This window comes from Vombatus ursinus, unplaced genomic scaffold (assembly GCF_900497805.2).
Source record: "Vombatus ursinus unplaced genomic scaffold, bare-nosed wombat genome assembly UNPS02014807.1, whole genome shotgun sequence".
In the NCBI taxonomy this organism is placed as follows: Eukaryota; Metazoa; Chordata; class Mammalia; order Diprotodontia; family Vombatidae; genus Vombatus; species Vombatus ursinus.
Window position 1 is genome coordinate 24,726,888 of NW_020954585.1, and position 22,810 is coordinate 24,749,697.

The 22,810-nt window shown below is 40.3% G+C and overlaps 1 protein-coding gene across 3 annotated transcripts in view; it reads right to left on the bottom strand.

The window, feature by feature from the left end:
• The window catches only part of TOP3A (DNA topoisomerase III alpha), a 39,890-nt gene extending 18,102 nt beyond the window's left edge, over window positions 1-21,788 (bottom strand). Inside the window, exons 1-10 of one of the 3 annotated variants that reach the window (XM_027874920.1) lie at window positions 21,600-21,788; window positions 17,207-17,266; window positions 15,713-15,786; window positions 12,126-12,201; window positions 11,259-11,367; window positions 9,810-9,953; window positions 9,402-9,572; window positions 9,059-9,159; window positions 6,401-6,475; window positions 2,754-2,836 (exon numbers count right to left, since the gene is read on the bottom strand). In XM_027874920.1, coding sequence (XP_027730721.1) covers window positions 2,754-2,836; window positions 6,401-6,475; window positions 9,059-9,159; window positions 9,402-9,572; window positions 9,810-9,953; window positions 11,259-11,367; window positions 12,126-12,201; window positions 15,713-15,786; window positions 17,207-17,266; window positions 21,600-21,788 — 1,082 coding nt within the window. Of the gene's footprint in view, window positions 1-2,753; window positions 2,837-6,400; window positions 6,476-9,058; window positions 9,160-9,401; window positions 9,573-9,809; window positions 9,954-11,258; window positions 11,368-12,125; window positions 12,202-13,180; window positions 13,268-15,712; window positions 15,787-17,206; window positions 17,267-21,599 lie in introns of those variants that run through there. The other 2 variants (XM_027874921.1, XM_027874922.1) reach the window with 2 other exon arrangements.
• Between the last annotated feature and the right edge of the window lie 1,022 nt (window positions 21,789-22,810).

Sequence of the window (22,810 nt, forward strand, 5' to 3'; positions counted from 1 at the left end):
GTTGGAGAAATGTGGGAAAATTATAACACTAATGCATTATTGGTAGAGTTGTGAACTGATCAGACTATTCTGGAGAATAATTTGGAACTTTGTTCAAAGGGCAATCAAACTCTGCATACCCTTTGATCTAGCAATATCACGACTAGATCTGTATCCCAAAGAGATCATAAAAAAGGAAAAAGGACCTACATATACAAAAATTTTTATAGCAACTCTTTTTGTGGCGGCCAAGAATTGGAAATTGAGGGGATGCCCATCAATGTGGTTTCACAAGTTGTGGTATATGAATGTAATGGAATATTACTGTGCTATAAGAAATGATCAGTAGGCAGATGTCAGAAAAATCTGGAAAGACACATAAACTGATGATGAGTGAAATGAGCAGAACCAGGACACTGTACACAGTAATAGTAACACTTTGCGATGACCAACTTTGATAGACTTAACTCTTCTCAGTAATACAGTGATCTAAGACAATTCCAAAAGACTCATGATGGAAAAACGCTATCCACATCTAGAGAAAGAACTGATAGTCTGAATGCAGATCAAAGCATACTATTTTCACTTTGTGTGTGTGTGTGTTTTTTTTCCTTTTCTTCTGTTTCTTCTTTTACAACATGTGGAAATATGTTTTACATGATTACACATATATAGCCTATATCAGATTACCTGCCATCTTGGGGAGGGAGAGAGGGAGGGGATGGGGGGGGGAGAAAAATTTAAAAGTTCCAATCATTCAATAAATGAATGTTGAAAATTGTCTTTATATGTAATTGGAAAAAATAAAATACTACTTTTTAAAAAACCACCTAAGTTCAAATCCTATCTTTGATACCTATCTACAAAGTAACCCTAAGCAAGTCACTCAACCTCTCAATTTTCCAGCACTGCCCCAAGCAACCCTCTAAGATTAAAGAGCTGGAGAACAGTTACTAATCCGCACTGGCAGAGGAAGCACCCTCATGGGGAAGCTCCCTACAACTGATGAAACAATATATCTGGACTGGAAAAAAGAAGACTAAAACCAGTGAAGGATTTTAAGTAGAGGACTTGACAATCAGATACGTGCATGAGAAAGAATAATCTGGCATCATATAAAGAATGAATTAGAGAGGAGAGAGAGTAGAACTAGCAAGAAGTCTCAGAAGGCTATAACAACAATTCAGATAATAAGAACCTAACTAGGTGGAAGCAGAGAAGGAGAAACGGATATGAGATATTGTGGAAGTAGAATTGATAAGACTTGCAACTCGCTGGAGGTGGAAGGTAGGCAAATGGTAGTGCCAAAGGCAGAAAGAGGCAGGTACAAAGGAGGAACATGTTTTTTAGGGAAAAGATATATTAACACTAGACAAGTTTAGTGTCAGTAGGACATCCAGGTAGGCCCAAAATCCCAGTGATTCTGGGATACAGTTTCCTAATGTGGTGAAAAGCAGTAGGTGTTTCATCAAGTCATCTCACTCAAATAAGTAAAGGATAGCTTAGAAATACAGGTGATAGCAGAAAACACAATTGATAGTAGCAAGGGAGGATCACCGGCCCACATTTTCAGCCTGGATACCAACTGTGATTCTGGCCAGTCACTTAACCTCTCTGTGATTTAGTACTAGAGAGCTGGAACAGGCCTTAAAGACGATCGAGTCCAGAGGTTCTTATTTTTTTGTCTCATGGAGCACTCTGGCAATCTGTCGAAACCTAAAGACCCCTTCAAAGAATAATGTTTTTAGGGGCAGCAAGGTGGTGCAGTGCATAGAGCTCTGGCCTTGGAGTCAGGAGGACCTGAGTTCAAATCTAGTCTCAGATACTTGACACTCACTAGCTGTGTGACCCCGGGTAAGTCACTTAATCCTGATTGCCCCAACAACAACAACAACAACAACAAAAAAAAAGAATAATGTTTTTAAATGCATAAGAAACATCAGTTTGCAAAGCAAACCAATTACACTGAAATACAGTTATCAAAAGACAAAGTCAGAGATCCCAGGTTAAGAACTCCTCATCTAAACCACCACTTCCATTCTACAGGAGAGGTCAGCCAGCTGCGCAGGTACCTTGCCGGACTCAAACCCAGGCTCTTAATCCAAGGATGTTTCCATTCCACCACCGAACCCTTCAACAGCCTCATTTTTCAGGTGAAGAAATATCTCTTAACAATTCAATTCAATTCAACAAGCAGTTATTAAGGACTCAATATATACCACAAACTGTCCTAGGGACCGGGAACACAAAGACAAAAACAAACCAGTCTCTATATTCTACAGGAAGGAGGAAGAGTTAACACACGCACAGGTAAATACATACAAAATATATCCAAAGTAATCTTGGGAGTGGGGGTGGGTGAGACAGCTAACACCTAGGGAGATCAAGAAAGGCAATGTCTAAGGGGAGCCAGAGATTCCAGGACATAAAGGGGAGGATGAAGAACATTTCAGGGATACACGGGGGACAGCCTATGCAAAGGCTTTAAGTTCTGAAATGCTATGATTCTATAGCTAAGCCTGATTAGGATAAAATATACACTTGCTCCCTCAAGTTCTATTACAATTGGTTAAATAACAACATTTATGTACAGTAGTGTATGTAAAGTGAGTAGAAAAGGTAAATAACAAGTAAAACCTACATTTTCAGTTCTACATGAGAGTTGCTGTGAAAACCAGATGGCCTTTTGGTGTTTTACCGTAAGATTTGTTTCTTAAATATATAGTTCTTGTAAAGGTACGCTAAACCTTATCTCTTTAATCCAGAATACCTACCCCTGAGTATAGAGCTTTTCAGCAATTCTCATGGTTTCTTTGGCATTTATCTTCAACTTTCGAGAAGCCAATTTCTCGAGTTCCTGTTACATGAATAAAAATTTCACATTAGGAACCACTGCATAAATCAAGAGTAAAATAGCTAGAAAATTCAACCTTGAAAGATAGTCCGTTTAATCAACATCCTTGCAGCTATCACTTTCCTATGCTTGTAAGCACGGAGAAATAAAAAGCACTACTCATTTGAAGAAAGTTAGAAGGATGACAACTTGGGACCATGCCGTCTGAAAATTGAAAGAACCTATTAAAATTTTCTGATATGGATATGTAGCATCACAAACTTACTATTTTTTAGACAATTTTATTGGCTATAGAATTTATTAACAGTATCACAAATAATACAAAGGCATATTTATAATTAAAACAGTGTATCAGCTATGAGAAAGATCACATTCAGAGTTACTTATAATCATCAACTGCAACCACTGACTTCTCCACAGAAACTGGAAAGGTAACCCCACCATTCAGTTCTCTCAGTAGAGCAAATTCTTCCCAGAATTCTTTTTAGTGTATTTTTGCCCAGTTATCTGATGCACAGGATAACAGTTAATCTCTGTTATCTCAGGAAACATCTCTTCAGTCTATCTCAAAAATGAGTTTACTCATTCAAGTCTCCCAGGAAAGAATATTTAGTCTTTTTTCTCCATGATTAATGCAGGCTTTTCCAATTGTGATAGTTAACGTTCTCTTGCTAACAGTTAAACTATAAATCTTCAAGACTAGACAAATTTCTATAGACGGGGCTGAGGGGGAAGAAGTGGAAGTAATTGAAGCTTGTGTTATATGCTTGTTAAAAAAGAAATTTTATTTACAACTATTTTAACAGGGAAAATGAGAAAGGAAGACGGAAAGTTCTAATTCAGAAAGAAAGGTGAATCAGTGGAAGGCAAAGAAGTTTCACAGGGAAAGAAGGAAACAGACTACATACTAAGGCCATAAACCACCTCTCAGCAATACTCTGCCTTGTCTGAAACCCCAATGTTCCATTCCTGATAAAATTTCAAAGCAAACTTATTAGTAAGTGACACTGAAGAAACTAAATATAAAACTTATATAGAAGATACAACAGAGAAAGAAGCTATGGCAATTGTCTGCAAGAGACTTATGGATTAGCAGGAAGATAAAACACACACATACAGGAAAATTACTTAAGAATGCTTTTAGATTTTGTGTGCCTTTTTGTCTGTCTTTGACCTTCCTGGAGTGGAACCATGGACTACGGGATGTTGAACAGCACATATACCACCAGACTCAGTTGCTGTGTTGGTTAATTTGGCTGAATTACTTTTTTTCTCTCACTTTCTTATTTTTTATTATAGGGGACAACTCAGTAGAGACAGAGAGAGGGCTACACTTGCCAATGAAGTTATCAGAAAAACAAGATACGGGGCAGGTAGGTGGCACAGTAGATAGAATACTGGCCCTGGAGTCAGGAGGTCCTGAGTTCAAATTTGGTCTCAGACCAGACACTTGACACTTACCAGCTGTGTGACCCTGGGCAAGTCATTTAACCCCAACTGCCTTGACAAAAGGAAAAAAGAAAGAAAGAAAGAAAGAAAAACAAGATATGTCAATTAAAAAAAAAAAAGAAGAATGCTTATACTTGCCAAGACATACCCAGGAACTATATGAACACAATTACAAAAAAGAATGTTTATAGAACAACAACAGATTTCAACGAAGAGAACTAGAATGGGACTCAGATGAAGAATGAGACATACATTTTTGTAATGACAGTGTGGACATGTGATTTTGCTTTCCTTTGATTATTTGTTACAAGACTTTTTCCCTTTTTCAAGTTACACAAGGAGATTGGAGGAAGAAGTGGAACTCAGTAAGGCTAATAAATGTGAACTTAAAAAAAAAAAAGACTCTAAGTGAGGGTTTGTACAATCCAGCCTAGGACTGTACAAAAAGAGCCAACTCTGGTAAATAGGCTGGAAAGCTTGTCAGTGTTATGACAGAAGTGGTCCGGCCCCGGGGCGGGGCAGGGACTAATGAGAGGGAACAACAGAAAGCCAGTGTTAGGATCCTGGACAATTCAGGATGGCTTGAAATCTACCAGCCTTCTGAGGGCAGGGAGGCCAAGAGCAGGAGCCCAGGAAACCAAGAGAGTGCAGATAATTATGAAGCTCAACTTATGTTTACTTTCTTTGCATCTAATTTTACTTTGGGAAATTATGGGAATGTTGTTTGAATCTAAGGTGGGAGCCTGAATGAGGATGACCTGAAGAACCAGAACGTTAGGAGACAGACTTCGGCAACATGCTCTGTGTGTACAGTTGTAGGGTGAGAGAATTGTGTGAACCAAATGACTCCATTTTGTGACTCAATTCTGGATCTAGCTCAGTTTTCTCCCCTGCCCCCCACCTTTTTGGGAGATAATCCGGGTTAAGTGACTTGCCGAGGGTCATACCAGCTAGTAAGTGTCTGAGGCTGAATTTGAATTCAGGTCCTCCTGACTCCAGGGCTGGTGCTCTATCCCCTGTACTACCTAGCTGTCCCAGTTCCTTTTCTATTCAATTATGAGTCTAGTGAGAAAAATTTATTGCATTATTTGAAATTAGCCCTGAACGGTTGGGAAGCTGCTGCCTACCTGCTGCTTGGAGACCCTTAATTAAGGATCCAGGTTATGCTGACCAGAAACCCAGTCAGATCCAAAGAGGAATGCAAGGAGTTTTCTCACAATTACACATCTAAAGTAACCCATATATCTTATCTGAAAACTGACCCCATTCTGATCAATCAGTTACCGTTCTTTGTACTTTGGGGGAGGGGGAAGTGGAACACCTCTTTCTGATTTCAGGGAATTGCACCTGTTCATAATCCCCCTCCTAACTTGGACAGCCCCTAATCTTTCCTCCAATTAGAAATTACCTTACCTAATCTTGTATCCTGGTTCATCTCCTACAAATTGTTTTCTTTTAATGCATAAAAATCTGTTTCCCTCTGTATCTGTGACCCAGTGCCAAGCTGAGGAGCCCTAGTCCTGATTTGTTATGCAACTGGCATTCATTGCTTAATAAACCAATATGCTCAGCCAAGTTCATACTTTTGTTTACTGAGTTATTTCAGACTTCACCAGCCACAAGGGAAAGAGGTGGCTATGCCACTTAGCACTGAAAAATTGTGAGGTTCATGTACACAGATGAAATTAATCCATAACACCCTACCATCACTAAGACCACCCTACTTTTAACCCACTTCCTCAGGCTAAATGTTTATGTGACTTCTCTTCCTTTCAAATTTGTCTTGGGTTTTATTTTAATTCACCTTTACAAAAATATTAGGCATAAGGACACAGGGGGAATATATATAGTTCAATCAATTGTTATTTACTCTGAATTCGAACTCCTTTGGATTCAACCCTAGATCAAAAGTGTTTGAGAACTACTTATCCAAGGAAAAACCATATTAAAAGATCCTGGTTACTATCAAGTGATATTTACTTAGCTCTCTCATAAGTAGTGATGCTTTAATCATATTTCTACCCTACAAAAAGACAGTGAAATACCACTTCTTAGTAATCTAATAAACCAGAAGTTAACATTTAAAAAGCTAGCTAATACCACCTAGACTCCACATACCACAGTATCCAAAGGCAGAGGCCTCCATCTGCTCTTTGGCTTAGATCCAACTTCTACCACTGTGGCTACTGGATCCTGAAAAGTCAAGAAGAAAAAAACAAATGAATCTTTTATTACAGTGTCCTGATGAAGAGGTGATAAGGATCCTTTCCCTTCTACCTGCTCCCTTGATCACATCCCATCCTGTCTTTTTCTGCAGATGATTCCTCATCATCACCCCCCAACACCTCTGGTCCGTCTCTAATCTTTCCCTAGGTGCTGGTTCCCTCCCTGCTGCCTACAAATTCACCTAAGTCTCCCCTTATCCTTAAAAAAAAAAAATCACTGGACCACACAATCTCCTCAAGTAACAGTCTCATCTTTCTCCTCCTTTTCAGAGTCAAACTCCCAGGAAAAAATGTCTACGTTTTTAGCTTCCATTTCTCCTTTCACTTGCTTCGTAACCCTCTGACATCTTGTTTATAACCTCATCACTCAACTAAAACTGCTCTCTCCAATGGTACCAATGATCTCACAATTACCAAATCCAATAGCCTTTTCTCAAACCTCAACCTTATCGATCCGTTCCCTGAAACTGTTCATCACCCTTTCCTCTCTCACTTTTCTGTGAAATTACTTTCTTCTTACCTGTCTGACTCTTTTTCTTGTCTGGTTTATCATCCACATCACACTCCCTACATGTAAGTATGTACCACGTCTGTGCTCTGGCCCCCTTCTATTTCTGTTCTACACTTTCTCAGTATGAGGGGCCTCATCAACTCCCATGGGTTAATTATCATCTCTAGGCAGCTTATACCAAGATCTACATATCTACCTCTCATCTCCTGAAAGATGACTAAAATTAATGTCATATTCAAAATCCAGAGGTTCCAGGTCAAAGAAAAATTACTGCAAGGAACCAAAAAGAAAGAGTTCAAGTGCTGGATCTATGTATAGTGTTCCAAAAGTCTTCATGAATGTTAAGGTTGATGAGGTCACCAAGTAGCGTAAGCTGCACTGAGATGTTTAGGGACAAAACTTAAAACTGAATTAAAACTTTAAGGACACCCTGTATTTACACCCAGTCTCTTTCTTGAGTTCCATTCTTGAATCTCTATGGGATGTTTCAAACAGAATATCCATTAAATACCTTAAACTCAATATTTCCAGTCCAGAATGACAACATGAAAAGCTGAAGAAGAATGCCACTCTACCACATATACTCCAGCAAGGATATAAAAAGGACACCAGAGAAAATCATGACCAAGAAATCCAAATACAACAGTAAGCACCTATATTCAGCCTAGGATTGTACAAAAAGAGCCAGTTCTTTTACCAGAGCCAATTTTGGTAATTAGGCTGGAAGGCTTCTCAGTGCTATGATAGAGGTGGTCCAGCCACGGGGCAGGGCAGAGACTGATAAGAGGGAACACCAGAAAGCCAGTGCTAGGAACCTGGACAATTCAGGATGGCTTGAAGCCTACCAGCCTTCTGAGGGCAGATGGAGGCCAAGAATAGCAGCCCAGGAAACCAAGAGAGTGCAGATAATTATGAAGCTCAACTTATGTATTATGTTTACTTTCTTTGCATCTAATTTTACTTCTACAAATACTTCTGGAAATAATAACCCTTAGGGTTTCTGGTCAAAACAGAAACAGTTGCTATTTACACTCACTCGGGGCTATCAGGGCCCAAACAATGACCAGGTGGGGCTGGGGCTGGGACCTATTGTTGGCCAATCAATGAAGGCCAGAGAGATTTGGGTTTAAGGCAAGGTCTTGAAAGAAAGAAATCTAGCCAGTAAACTCCAAGATATCTTGTGGAAGTTTCAGCTATCAAAATGTATACTCCTTTGGCAGAGCATCTGCAGGTAAGAGTATGATACCCTATGTGGACAGAGGGAAAAGAAGGAGAAGAGGAAGGAGAAAAGGAGAGGAGAGAAGAATAGAAAGAAGAAGGACCTGCACTGGCACATAGCAGGTATTAACAAATGCTAGTTGACCGACTGACAAGGGATAGAGCATATATCTCAAATTAAAACTCATGTCATTTTCAAAAGTGTTTTCCCTTATGCAGTGGATATAGGTTTTGGTCCCAGACTTAGCTCTGCCACCAACTAGCTATGTGACTGGAACGTTCATTTCATTTCTCTGGGCCTCACTTTCCTCTTTTGTAAAATGAGAAGGTCTGAACCAGATGCCCTGTGAGATCTCTTCCAGCTACACAATCTCGACTCTATGATTCTATAATCTCATTCTGTATAACCACAGTCTCATTCTGGCTAGTCTTTAATGTGTCCTACTTCAGGAAGGTGAGTTTCACATGCAACTTCTGATTTCTAGCATCTGCTCCCAAATTCTGACAGTCCCAAAGCTCTGATCTACAGCCCGAGAGCTCAAGAAAGAATTTGTGGGAAGAGAAGCAGGGCTTCCCTCTCCTTCTCACTTCCTCCCCTAGAGCTGTTTCCATGTAGTTCCAGTTTTCTTGGTTCACTGAAACATCAGCAGGGATGTACTGATCCGCAGAACTTAAAAAAGCAGAACCCAGGGATTGGGAGGAAATGCAGTAATGTCACATGGTAACAGCTGCATAAAACATTCTGCCAAATCAGAGGAAGCAGCTATGAAAATGTTCAGTTTGTTATCCTTGAATCATAGAGATTTTAAAAGGATTTCCTACCTCCATACACATTTGATAGAGGACGAGACATGCTGTATGATTAAAGAGACGATGTCTTTTCCAGCTGAAGTCCACAACCCCATCTTCATGCTCATGAGTCACTGCATTAGGGCAGGGAGGAAAGGGAAAGATAAAAATGAAAACGGTTAGAGTCAAATGGGTAGAAAGCAAAACTGAATTAAAGTGAGAATGAAATGACTGTGGATTAGAAAATTTAAGAACTTTCTGACATTGAGAAATGGCATCCCAAACTAGCTGAACACAATAAGCATAGGTGTATGATTGCTGAAACTCTTTTCCCACCTGGATCATGCACATTCCAACCCCTAAATAACTCTTTTACCTTTAATTTTGTGGAATGTCTCTGGCACAAAAGCTTGGATGGCTTTGAACCTTTCTACTACAAATCCCAACGTTGGGAACTGACAGCTACCATAACTGATCAGCTGTTCTGCCAACACCTCTGGAAAGATTTTCTGAAGTCTTAAGGTCTGGAACCTTGTGAAGGCAGCACCTGGAAAGCAAAGGAGTAAAACAAAGGAAAGAAAATAATGAATGTTAAGATCTAGGTCAGTGGCACACTTCATTTTCTTGCTAAGCTTAGTTTTGGCTCCTCAACCAAAGGCATATTTCAATGTCCCCAGAATGGACCATTACCCAAATCCTGACAACAAAATAGGACTGGGACATTCCTGGCCTGTAACCATGGATCTCAGATGGGAAAAATAAAAGGAAGGGATGGGCTTCTCACCTATCCTCAGGTCTAATTCCTGCCTCACATCCACAGCATCACTCACTCTCTGATCAGGCTCAGTCAGATGCTGACAGGCCGACCTGACGGCATGGGAAGTGATTTCAGAGAAGCGGGCTCTAAATACTCGGAGATTTGGTTTCACTGTCAAAAAAAAAAAAAAAAAAAAGAGAGAGAAAACAGATAACAAATCCAAATACCACAGAATGATTCAACCCTCTCCTCACACATAAGATTTTCTTAAAAGGCTGAATTTAAAGTAGTTTGATAGTTTAAAGTCTATCCAACTGAATCTGCTTTAATAGTAATTTTATTTCACTTAATACTTTATGGAACAACATATCAAGAATTATTGTCTTTCAGGTTAGCTCTGAGTCTTATGAGTTTTACGGAGGAGAAAAAAACAAAAAACAAAAAACGAGCTAGTTGTTTCCTCTAAATTGGATATGTTACTACAACAAAGACAACATAAAAAGGCAATGAAACTTTAATTGTATGTTGTAGATGTTATCTCAAAGTTTCTGTGAACAAAATTATAAAAGTGGAAAATAATGGGTAACGCAAGCCAATTAAGTAGTTTTATTCAGGCAACATACTTTATGTGTGGGGTTTTGTGGGGTAGTGTCTGTTGTTAACACAAAATGTATTAGTTTTTTAAAGTAAACTTTAAAAAACATTAAACTGGGGGCAGCTAGGTGGCACAGTGGTTAGAGCACTGGCCCTGAAGTCAGGAGAACCTGAGTTCAAATCCAGCCTCAGGTGGACTTACTAGCTGTGTGACCCTGGGTAAGTCACTTAACCCCAATTGTCTAAAAAAAACAAAACAAAAACATTAAACCGGCTATGTTAGAAACAAAGGGAGACTGAAAGGAGAAATACGCTGTCTTTGGGGTCAGCTATTAATCAAGATGCTCCTAGCAAATCTTATTACTGAGATAGAATCTCCCTTGTCCTCACAGATATTTGTAGAAAAGAGATAGTAATCTGCCAATTAAATAGACTTTAGGAGTTTTTTGATTGAAATGAAAAGACATGCACAGGGGCAGCTAGGTGGTGCAGTGGATAGAGGTCCAGCCTTGGAGTCAGGAGGACCTGAGTTCAAATCTGCCCTCAGACATATAACACTCACTAGCTGTGTGACTCTGGGCAAGGCACTTAACCCCAACTGCCACACCAAAAAAAAAAAAAAGATATGCACAGAGGGTCCCTGCTCTAATGCAGTTTACCATTTGCTGTAATATGGGATAATAACTCTTCCTTCCAGGAAACAAATAAAGAACAACATACACCAAAAAAAAAAATAAAGAAAGAAAAGAAAACAATGCAAGATTGTGATCACAGTATGAGAGCTGGGGGCATTCAGCAAAGGTCGGGCAATTTAGTGGCTGACTGGGAGAGTTTGAGAGATGTGCATTAAAATTTTAAATGTTATACAGAGGTATTATTTACCAGCTTTGCACACATGGATGATTTCAAACCCAATGTTCTCTCCCTCTCGATCACAATCAGTCCAGATTACCAGAGACTGGCACTGTCTGGCCTCTTTCTCCAGGGTTCTCTGAAATATGATTTGGAAAACTGTTGACAGCACAACCCATAAAACAAATAATTAAGCCAGTAAATGAAACTGTCAAACTTTACCTTATCAGACTAAGTAATGAAGCAATGGATTATGAGCACAACACTATAATTAAGTATACCAAACCAAATCAAATCAAGAAGTATTTATTAAACATCTACTGTGTAACAGACACTGCTAAGTACTGGGAATACAAAGAAAGGCAAAAGACAATCTCTACCCTCAAAGACTTCACAGTCTAATAGTGGGATACTACAAGCAAACACAAATGTACAGGACAAACTAGAGATAACCTCAGAGGGAAAGCACTAACATTAAAGAGAACAGGGAGAGAGACTTCTTGCAAGAAGTGGGATTTGTAGTTGAGACTTGAAGGAAGCCAAGAAAGCTAGAAGGTGGAGGTGAAGAGGGAGAGCATTCTAGGCAAAGGAGCCAGGCAGTGAAAAATACTCAGAGTTCAGAGATGGAATCACTTGCGTGAAGAGCAGCACACGTTCTGTTATGACAGCAAGTTCAGTCTAGGGATAGGAGCTTAGATGTAGATGCAGAAATGATTGTTATGTAAAAACAAAAGGCATTATTAATAAGACTTATTTTGCTGAAAACTTATTTATTAAAAATTTATTTTGTTATTATTCTATTAAAAAGATAAGAATACAAAGTTTTTGGGTCCTAAAGTTCAAAATTGCCATTGCTCAGTAGATCCTGCAATGATAAACCTTCTCAAAAGCTCCTACCTTGATATCGACAAAGTTCTCTGGGCAGTATTTTTCAATTTGAGCTTCAAAGAGTACAAGAGGGTTACAACTCTGCCTAGAGAACAGGTATAGAAAAATAGATCAGTGGAATGGATAAGATAAGCACAATTTAGAATCAAACCCATGAAACAATTTAGTCTTCAATTAATCCAAGAATACAAATTACTGGAAAAGGAAATTTGTCATTAGATAAAAAAATAAAAACTGCTGAGAAGCTGTCTAAGCAGTTTGGCATAAAATTCAATTAGACCAAAAACTTGAACCATCTGCCGTAATATATTCCAAGTAGATCATCCCTCTAAATATAAAAAGTTATATCATAAAAAACCAGAGGAAATGAGAGATTTGACCTTTCCAAAGAGTAGACAGAAGAAAAGTTCTTAACCAGCAACGATATAGTGAGAATTACTAACAACAAAACAGATCATTTCAATTTTATAAAAATAAAAAGCAATGTAACTATTAATAAGAAAAGATAAACTGAGAAAGAATCCTTGCACTAAATATTTCTGATAAGTCTAAAATCTAAAATAAAAAGGGAATTGGCACATATTTATGAGATTAAAAGGTGTTCTCCAATAGTTCAATGGTCAAAGGATATGGATAGGCAATAATCAAAGGAAGGAAAAAAACTTTATCAACAAGCTATGATCCCAGGGTCAACCATTTGTGAATTTTTTCATCATCTCAAATAATAAGAAATGAAAATTTAAACAGCTCTGAGATCTCAACTTATATCCATCAAACTGGCAATAATGGTCAATGCAATATTGCTAGGGAAAATATATCTCAGAAATTCACTGCCATTGGAACTGTGAATTGGTCTCATTATCTAGGAATGCAATAAGAAACTACACAATAAAAGCTTTTACTTTCTTTTGGAGGGGGGTATTTACTTTGTATCTTTTTTACATTAAATTTTATTTTTTCAATTAACAAAAGCCAATTTTCTTTCCATTCCACCCACCACCATTAGAAAAAGAAAAACAATATCCTTTAACAAATATGTATAGTTAAGCAAAAGAAATTCTCACATTGGCTGTGTCAAAAATTTTATGTCTCACTGTGCCCCCTGAGTCCATCATCTCTCTGTCAGGATGTAGGTAGCAAACTTCATCTTTGGTTCTCTGGAAGCATGGTTGGTCATTGCATTGATCAGAATTCTCAAGACATTCAAAGTTTTGTTTTTATAGTGTTGTATAAAATGTTCTTCTGGTTCTTCTCACTTCACACTGCATCATTTTATACAAGTCTCCCCAGATTTCTCTGAAACTATCTCCATCATTTTTACAGCACATAAGTATTCTATTACATTCATGTACCATAATTTGTTTAGCCATTCTCCAAATGATGGGCATCATCTTAGTTTTCAGTTCTCTGCTACTACAAAAAGAGCTGCTATAAATATTTTTGTATATATAGATCTTTTTGCTCTTCAATAAAAACTTAAAAAAAAATTCATACTTGACTAAAATGTCCCTATCCTTTAATACCAAGATACCACTGTTGTTAGTGTGGGTCCTTCATTCTCAAAGAACACCATGACAGCAGGGAGGTGATGCCATGACATGCACGTGAATTGGATTTAAGTGAGGGAGGGCTGCGCAAAGTCACCAGCCTCACTTTCTCCCCTGGAGCCACTGGTGAGATATAGATCAGGACGACTGGAGATGGCCCTGGATGTAGTGGGGGACCTTGGCCTTTTCAAGCTAAGGTCTTTAACAGGTCTCAGTTTGACTCGATGATTAAGGCTAGGTAAGAAATGAGGCAGAGAATGGTCTCTTCAGCTAGTCAAAAATGAAAAAAAAAGTCAATCTGGGAGGAGAACACCCTCAGGGTTTCTGGCCAAAACAGGAACAATTGCTATTTACATTCACTCTGGGACAATCAGGGCCCAACCAATGACCAAGTGGGGCTTGGGCTGGGACCTACTGTTGGCCAATCAAGAAAGCCAGAGTGATTTGGGTTTAAGGCAAGATCCTTATGAAAAAACAAGGTTTCAGCATCAAAATTTACATTCCTTTAGGCAAAGCACCCACAGGGAAGGGTATGATACCCTATGTGTGGACAGAGACAAAAAAAAAAGGAAAGAAAAGAAAAGATGCCACTGCTAGGAGGTCAAAGACAGAAAGAAAGGTCTTACGTCCACCACATGTACACCACTTATGTACACAAAATATTTCGAGCACTTTTTGTGGTAACAAAGAAGGGGAAACAAAATAGATACTCATCAAGAGGTAAATGAGTAAACATTTTGCTAAACTTTTTCCCCTCTCTTTTTAAATCTTTGTGAGAAATACTGGCTCATAGGTTAGGGGAAGGGGTGTATTTAGGAGTCCATCTGCCCCAGAGACATACTTTTCTATGTGCCAATTGATACTTCTCCCTGACTAGGCTTTTTCCTTAAATGGAATAAACTTATATTCTAAATTGTAATAAAGTGGGGTTTTTTTGTTTTTTGTTTTTGCTTTTTGGTGAGGCAATCGGGGTTAAGTGACTTGCCCAGGGTCACACAGTAGTAAGTGTCATGTGTCTGAGGCTGGATTTGAACTCAGGTCCTTCTGACTCCAGGGCTGGTGCTCTATCTACTTTGCCACCTGGCTGCCCCTTAAAGTGGGTTTTGTTGCCACAATACCATCTTAGTCTTTCCTTAGGGGCCTTCTGAAGATAAACTCTTTATTAGATCCTTAACTAATTCTGTCCCATGGAAATGGCAACACTGGCCAGTTAACACTACAGTGAAGATGAATGTATGTGAACCACTCATTAATACTCACAGTCAGGTGGAAGGCCTAAGATAACTACGGCAGAAAGGTGGGAGAAAGAAGTCCAGAGCTAGGGATGCTGTAAGTGATCTGAAGCACTCACTAAAAGGTACAGTCACAGAGAAGCCAGAATTGGGGCAGAACCCAACTCAATTTCAGAATTCTTGCCAAGGGCTCCCCTGAATAAAAACCAATTTTCATTTTTAAGTCCATATTTAAAAAACTGCTTCAGTTCAATAAACAAGTTCTCTGGATTTAAAAAAAATATCCAAAAGATTCAAGTTTTCTGCTCTTTTAAAAAACCCTTTCACTCCCCAAATAGAAACCAGAAGTTTTGCAATAAACAGGAAATTTAGCTAATTCAAGAGAATGAAATGAATTATAGATTACACACTATAATAATTACCATTCCAAACAACTGTAGACTAAAACAGTAGATAAGATATTTTTGCCTTTCTTTGCTTTAGAGTGAACAAATCCTATGTGACAAGAACACCATTTGAGACAAGCATCAATAATCTCTCTGGAACATTATGTTTAAGGAAGTAAAGTAAATATAGAAACAAAATTCTTGAACTCCTCTACATAAAATGTGTAATAAATGTAATTTCCCTCGAAGTTATGGGCAGTCTCTAGAACTTACTAAGCGTTCCAAAACTCAAAACACTAAAGATATCCCTAAGTATCTGATAAAGGTTTATACTCACTTGGTCCCTTAGAATTTCTGCTGTATTTCACAATTCTCTGCAAAGTGAGAACACCCACCTCCCTCTTCCCACCTGGGAGAGTACGTGTACTGACCATTTTCTAAACGGCATCTGGAAATCATGAGCAAGCAAATGTCCAGAAACAGAAGTCATTACCATGGTTACATTCTGTGGGGGAGACAGGGAGAGAAGAAAAAAAAAATGACTATGGCATATCTATTTGTTTTTTAATTAAAAAATAGTAAATTCAATTTTATTTTATTTTTAGGTTCAAATTCTCTTCCTTCTACTCCTCACTAAGAAAGCAAAAAAAAAAAAAAGTTACAACTGCATATAATCAAGGAAAATAAACTTCCACATTGTTCAGGTCAAAAAACAAAAACAAAAACAAAACAAAACAAAAATGAAAACTATATGCCTCATTCGGCACTCTGAGTCCATCAATTCTCTATCTGGAGGTGGAGAGCATGTTTCAGCACCAGGCCTGTGATTTGTGGTTGGTCACTGTGTTGATTAGAGGCTCTAAGTCTTTCAAAGTCATCTGCTTTTACAAACTGCTGTTACTGTATAAATTGTTCTCCTGATTCTATCAACTACATTTTGTAATTACAGAGAAAGTGTTCTACTAAGCTAAATAATCTATTAGAATAAATCTTTCTCCAGACACTTTTCAATGAATACTAATAAAATCACCACTCTAGTCACTACAAGCAAACTAACCTTTCCCATCACTTAGGAATTCTTCCAAGTAACGGAGATGGTCAGAAGCAGCTCAAGCATCTTTTTCTATATGAAGTCTTTCCTGTTCTCTACAACTATTAGCGTGTACCCTTCTAAACTACCCTGTATTAATTACTTTGCATATATTAATTTGTTATTTATTAACTTTCTATTTGTGCTATATAGACACTAGTATATTCAAACATAGAAAGCAACATAACTACTGAAAGGAAAAAAAAGACCTATTGGACAGCTAGGTAGTAACGTGAATAGTGTGCTGGGCCTGTAGGAAGACCCGAGTTCAAATCTGACCTCAAGACACTAGTAGTCTAGTTGTGTCAGCCTCTGTTTGCTTCCATTTCCTCATCTGTAAAATGGGGATAATAGCAGCACCAAACTTGCAGAGTTACTGTGATGATCAAATGAGATAATAACTGTAAAATGCTTAGCACAGTACCTGGCACATAGTAAGTGCTATATATTATTATTATTATTATTAGCTATCAGCACGAAAATGTTCATAGCGGCTTTATTCATCATAGGAAGAAGCTTAGGAACAACATGGTTGAAATGACTAAAAGATGAATAAATTATGTTATATGACTGCATCAAAGGAAATGAATATGAAGACTGCAAAGAAATATGGGAAGAGTTCTAAAGTAATGCAGAGTTAAGTTGGATTAGAATATATCAACTACAAATATGTAACTACAAAATCTGAAAAGATGCACAGAAGCAAACACAATGTTATTATTTTGTTAAAGGTGATATATACATATTTCTTAAAACAAATTGTGAAAAAAGGAATTTATGATCCAATTGTGGTACATTTAAAATTTTTGTGTGTGCAAAGTATTTCAGCACCTACCTGGCCATACAGTTGATAGTCAAACTCATAGATCTTATTGAATTTCGACAATCCTTCTCTCTATTTAAAAAGAAAGAAAAATGAAGAAAAAAAAACAAAACAAGACGATGCAAAACCTAAGGTTTTTCAACACAAAAAGCAATAAATGTAAATCACTTGCAAATGAGAAGCAGACCAAAATTTTAAAACACTGTTAATTCTGACAGACTCCCAAAACAAGGTACTTGATAGTTTTCTTTTCTTCCTTTCCCTCTCCTACTCCTCTCTCCTACAAATTTAAGGTCCATTATATCCCTCAATTCCCCCCAAAACATCATTATTTCTTTCTTTCTTCTAAGGTGCCTAGAGGTTTCAAAGCAATAACAGATGACTAGGAAGCTCCAGCACCATTTGATGGAAAAAACACTGTCCTAGGAGTCAGGAGAAATGGCCTCAAATACAGCTTTGCCAATAATTTACTATGGGGAGCTTACAAGTGACATCACCTCTCTGGACCCGTGTTTCTTCGTTAATAAAATTCTGAAGTTGCAATAGATGATATCTAACAACTCTTCCACCGCTAGCATTCTAGGGTTCTATAAGTGGAGGTCCTGAAGAAGAGTAGGATCAGAGGATCATAGATTTAGACCACAGAAGTAGAAGAGATGTGGGAGTTACCTAATCTAACCCCTTCATTTTACAGATGAGGAAAAAGAAGTCTAGAGAAGGGAAGTGACTTGCTTATATTTATAGATGTAGAAAGTAGCAGAACCAGGATATGAATACAGCTCCTATGTTTCTGTCTTAACTCTGGATAAAAAGTAGAAAATGAATCAGATACAACTATACACACAGTCTCCAAACCTATGAAACTAGTACAACATGGTGAATTTTTGTTGGAAGGGGCCAAAAAAAGGCTAATAGAAAAATCCTATAAATTTGTAGACTTTCTTCCCTTCAAGCAGGGAACATCAGCCAGTCAATCAATTGATCAAAAAAACGTAATTGTGGAATCTGTCACAAAAATACATACTAATTAGGTTCTGTGGATGCAAGAACAAGTTTCATCACAACAAAAGCCTACTGAAGTTATCCTTCAGTTCAATTAAAAAGACATTTATTAAGCGCCTATTATTTACAAGGCATAATACTAACTAGTCACAGAAACCCGGTTCTCCCCTGAAGACACTGGATCCCAAGTGACTCTCTCCTGGACCAGTCAATGTACCTTCTCTCCCACTCCCTGACACAAGGCGCTGGACTCACGTAGGCGCTCTGCCTGTACCTCCCTGCCACTCCCACTAGTCACTCAGTGACCTCTCCTTTAAGGTTGACTCCATCCAGACATATCACCCTATTCACATTCTGGAAGTTACCAATCTTCTAGCCCCCGGGGTCATTTTCCCTATAATCCAGCCCCACTCCCCACCATGATTCCTCAGGCCCATCACCCCTACTCTGGTTTCACTTTGTTCACTTCAGAATCTCTACCTTTTACTTTACACTGTCCCTGACCCCTGAATTCCCTGTCCCATTGCTACTCATCCCTCTTAAAATCCCAAACCTGAATTGTTCCCACTTTCTCTCCTGTTGCTTGCTGGATTATCAACACTCTGGATGAAGTCACACAACCACTACAAATCTGTTATTCAATCTCAAGTGGCCCTACACTACTGCATTAAACAATCCTTTTCATCTCTATCAAAACATCCCCAACCACTATTTCACACCTCCTCTTTTCTAACCACCAGTCCTCCCTCCTTCTCAGCAGAGGACACTGAATCATTATTTCACAGAAAAAACTGAGGCCATCCACTATGAAATGCTGATCCTATCAATCCCCCCTTTCAAATCACCTCAGCATAATCCCCTCAAATCTCCTTCTCTGCTTGAGCTGGGGGAGAAAAAAGACTGCCCCTCCTACTGTCAACAACAAACTCTGCTTATACCATGGATCCCATCCCCACTCTTCTCTTCCCCAGGAAACTGGCCCTTTAATTATGCCCTCTCTCCTTAATTTTCAATTTCTCTATCCACTAGTTCTCTCTGACATCATTAAAAAACTCACTTTGACTCTATCATCCTCTTCAAACTACAATTCTATAGCTCTCTTTCTTTTCATATCAAATCCCCAGCGGAGAAGGGGGTATTATCTGTGAATTTTTAAAAATATTTTGATAATCGTATTTCAATATAATTTGTTTCCATTGTAATCCTATGTATTTTATTTTATGCACTTAAAAATGTTCTTAGAAGTTCTTAGACTTTATCACATTGTCAAAGGGGTAAAGAACCCCTATTCTTGAAAAAGCTCTCTATTCTGACGTTGACTTTATCACATTCCAGCACTTTACAAATCCTTGCAATCCAAATTTCAATTCAACAGAAACTGTTCACAGGCGCCAAACTCTGAGGCTGCAAGCCAGCGGCCTGAACCAGATTAAAAAGTAATTTTAAAATGTTTAATAAAGTAAACAAAAATACAGTAAAATATTTGTTGTTGTGACCCCATGGACCCTGGCACACCAGTACTGTCCATGGGGTTTTCTTGGCAGAGACTGGGATGGTTTGTCATTTTCTTCTCCAGTGGGTTTAAGGCAAACTGAAGTTAAATGACTTGCCTAAGGTCACAAGTCCAAGGTAGTGTCTGAGGCTGGATTTGAACTCAGGTCTTCCTGACTCTAGGCCCAGTGCTCTATCCACTGAGCCATATAATTTCCTCACAATACAATATAGGTAACATTAACTTGTGGTTTTCTAAGTCAATATGTACCTGCAGGGATCTCTGAGTCTGATCCCCACTGCTCTTCAAGATCACCAATGATCTCTTCTTTGCTAAATGCAATGGTTTCTGCTCAGCTCTCACCCTTCTTGACCACTCTGGTGTGGTTCACATTATTGACTACTTCCTCTTTCTAGATCCTGTCTTCTTTGGGTTTTCATAACACTAATCTCTACAGTTCTCTTTTGCCTGTCCAACCAAATTTTCTCAAGTCTCTCTTAAAGGATCAACATCTACATGCCATCCCCCAGTGTACCCCAGGGCTTTATCCTGGGTCCTCTCCTCTTCTCTATCTCTACACACTTTCTCTCAGAGCCAACTACCATCTCTATGCAGAGATTATCCAGCTATCTTCTCTCTCCAGAGCTCCATTCCCACCTCTCCACCTGCCTGCTGGACCCAGCTAGCTGAAGTCCCCTAAACAGCAAAAACTCAAAAGTCCAAAACAGAACTTGCTTATCTTTTCCTCTAAACCCACCCCTCCTAATTTCCCTACTTTTGTTGAAACCACCATTCTTCCAGGTTCACAACCTGGAAAGTCATCCTCAGCTCTTTACATTCATTCACTCTTCCTTTCCCCCCAATATCCAATCATTGGTTTAGGGTGTGTCAAAGGGAGGAAATTCCTTCAATCAGGGAGCCTTGCCCAGGGTCACACACTCAATTTAGAGGAAAAGATAACAAGTTACTAATAGGTGTTAAGTAGTCATAATGGTTAGGAAAAAACTGGCTTAGGGCACTGAGAGTTTAAGTGACTTGTCTAAAATCACAAGGCTATCATGTCCTGACCAGACCTAAGCCAAGCTACCTTCAAGCAACTGGGTAGTTAAAGCTCTAGGCCCTGAGTCAGGAAAACGTGAATTCAAATCTTTGAGTTAAGAAGTCTTTTTTCAGTCTTTTCAGTCATGTCAGACTCTTCTTGAGTCTTCATGGGTTTTCTTGGCAAAGATACTGGAGTGGTTTGCTATTTCCTTCTCCAGCTCATTTTACAGATAAGGAAACTAAGGCAAACAGGGTTAAGTGACTTGACCAGAGTCACTGAGCTAGTAGTGTCTGAGGCCAGGTTTGAACTCTGGAAGATGAGTCTTCCTGACTTCAGGCTAGGCACTTTATCTATTGTGCTACCTAGTTGCCCCAGGAGTTAAGAAGACCCGAGTTCAAATCCAGCCTCAGACAGTTACTATGTGACCAGGGGTAAGTCACTTAGCTTCTGACTGCCTCCGTTTACCCAACTGTAAAATGGAGATCATAACATTATCTACCTCTCGGGGCTGTTGTAAGGACCAAATGAGAATAATTGTACAGCAACTTGCATATAGTAAGGGTACTGATTAAACGTCAGCTATTAGGATGATTACACCGAGCTGAAACCTGCCTCCTTGCAGATTATGTCCACCAGGAGTCCCCCACTCGAAACAAGAAAACAAAAAAGCGAGTTTCCCAATGCAAATCAATTATTTCCTAGGTTGCAAAGCCAGTGATTGACAGCTGTAGGGGGCGAAGTGGAGGGGAGCGCAGGGCTTGGGAGTACGGAGTTCGAATCCTGCCTGGGTGACCCTGGGCAAGTCACTTACCCTGTTTGCCCCATAAGACGGGAATGAGCAAGCAGCCCGCCCTCCGGGGGTCACTCACCCTCCGCATCCTGCTGCCGGACAGAAGGTCCGCGATGCCTTTGGCCGCGTCGTTCTTCTCCGCCACACACAGGACCCGGCGGCTGCCTCGCAGCGCGACCTCCATGGCGTCCCGGGTCAGGGGGCGGCTCTGCAGCCCCAGCGGGCTCCGGACGGCGCGGAGGCCCAAGCGGGCAGCCGGGAAGATCATGCCGAGGCAGCGGGCCCGCGACCTCGGCCCATCGCCCCAGCCGGCCCCGGCGCCCGGCCCGGGGTCCCTGCGGCTCAGGTCTCCCGAGTCCCCACTTCGTCGGCACCACGTCGACCCCCGAGCTCCGAGGGGGACGAACTACACTCTCCAGGACAAGCCCGGACAGCTCATCGGGACAGAGCGAGGAGGGCGGCCCCTCCCAGGCACTGACGCGGCCCCCGGAAGCCTCAGCTGCAGGCCCGGAGCTTTTCCCGCGCGGCAAAATTCCAGCCCACGACACTCGACTTCCCGTCGCTCCTACTATTTGGCATCCCAGGATGCCCTGGCGGTGTAGTGGCTTTCCTCATCCACTGGCCACTCAGCTGCCTGTCGTTCCCAGAATCGCGAACTACAACTCCCAGGATGCCGTGGCGCACAGCATAGTGGTCTTCCACGTCCACCCGCTACCCTACTGCCCGTCGCTCCGAGCATCGGGGACGACAACTCGCAGGATGGCCTGGAGTGTGGTGTAGTTGCTTTCCGCCGACCATTCAGCTTTCATTCGGTCCTCGTATCCGGTACCACAACTCCCGGGATGTCCCGGCGTGTAGAGCTTCCTGTAGTTCGCGGTGGGTTGGGGACTACAACTCCCAGGAGGCCCGGGCGCAGCGGCGTAATAGCTTTCCAGGAATTGGCCCTTTTTCTCTTCCTTAGGATTTCCCGCCCATAGGAACACTTCCCAATTGGTTCCCAGTCCTTTTCCCGCCCGGCCTACGTAACATTTTATCGCTTTCGTTTTCTTTTCTCCTCCCTTTTTCCTTCCATAATGCTCTTCCGTGAGGAGCCTAACGTAGGTGCTTCCGGTTCAGGAAGATGCCGCTCTGTGGGTCATGTGATCCCAAGATGGCGGACCCTCAGTAGCTGGCTGGCGACTGTGGCGTCCGAGAATCCGGGACGGTTCGTTCCTGCGAGCTTCAGTCGCGGGGGCGGCAGCAACGCTTGACTGGACTCCGCCGCCGCCCGCAGCCTCGGGCCGGGGAGCG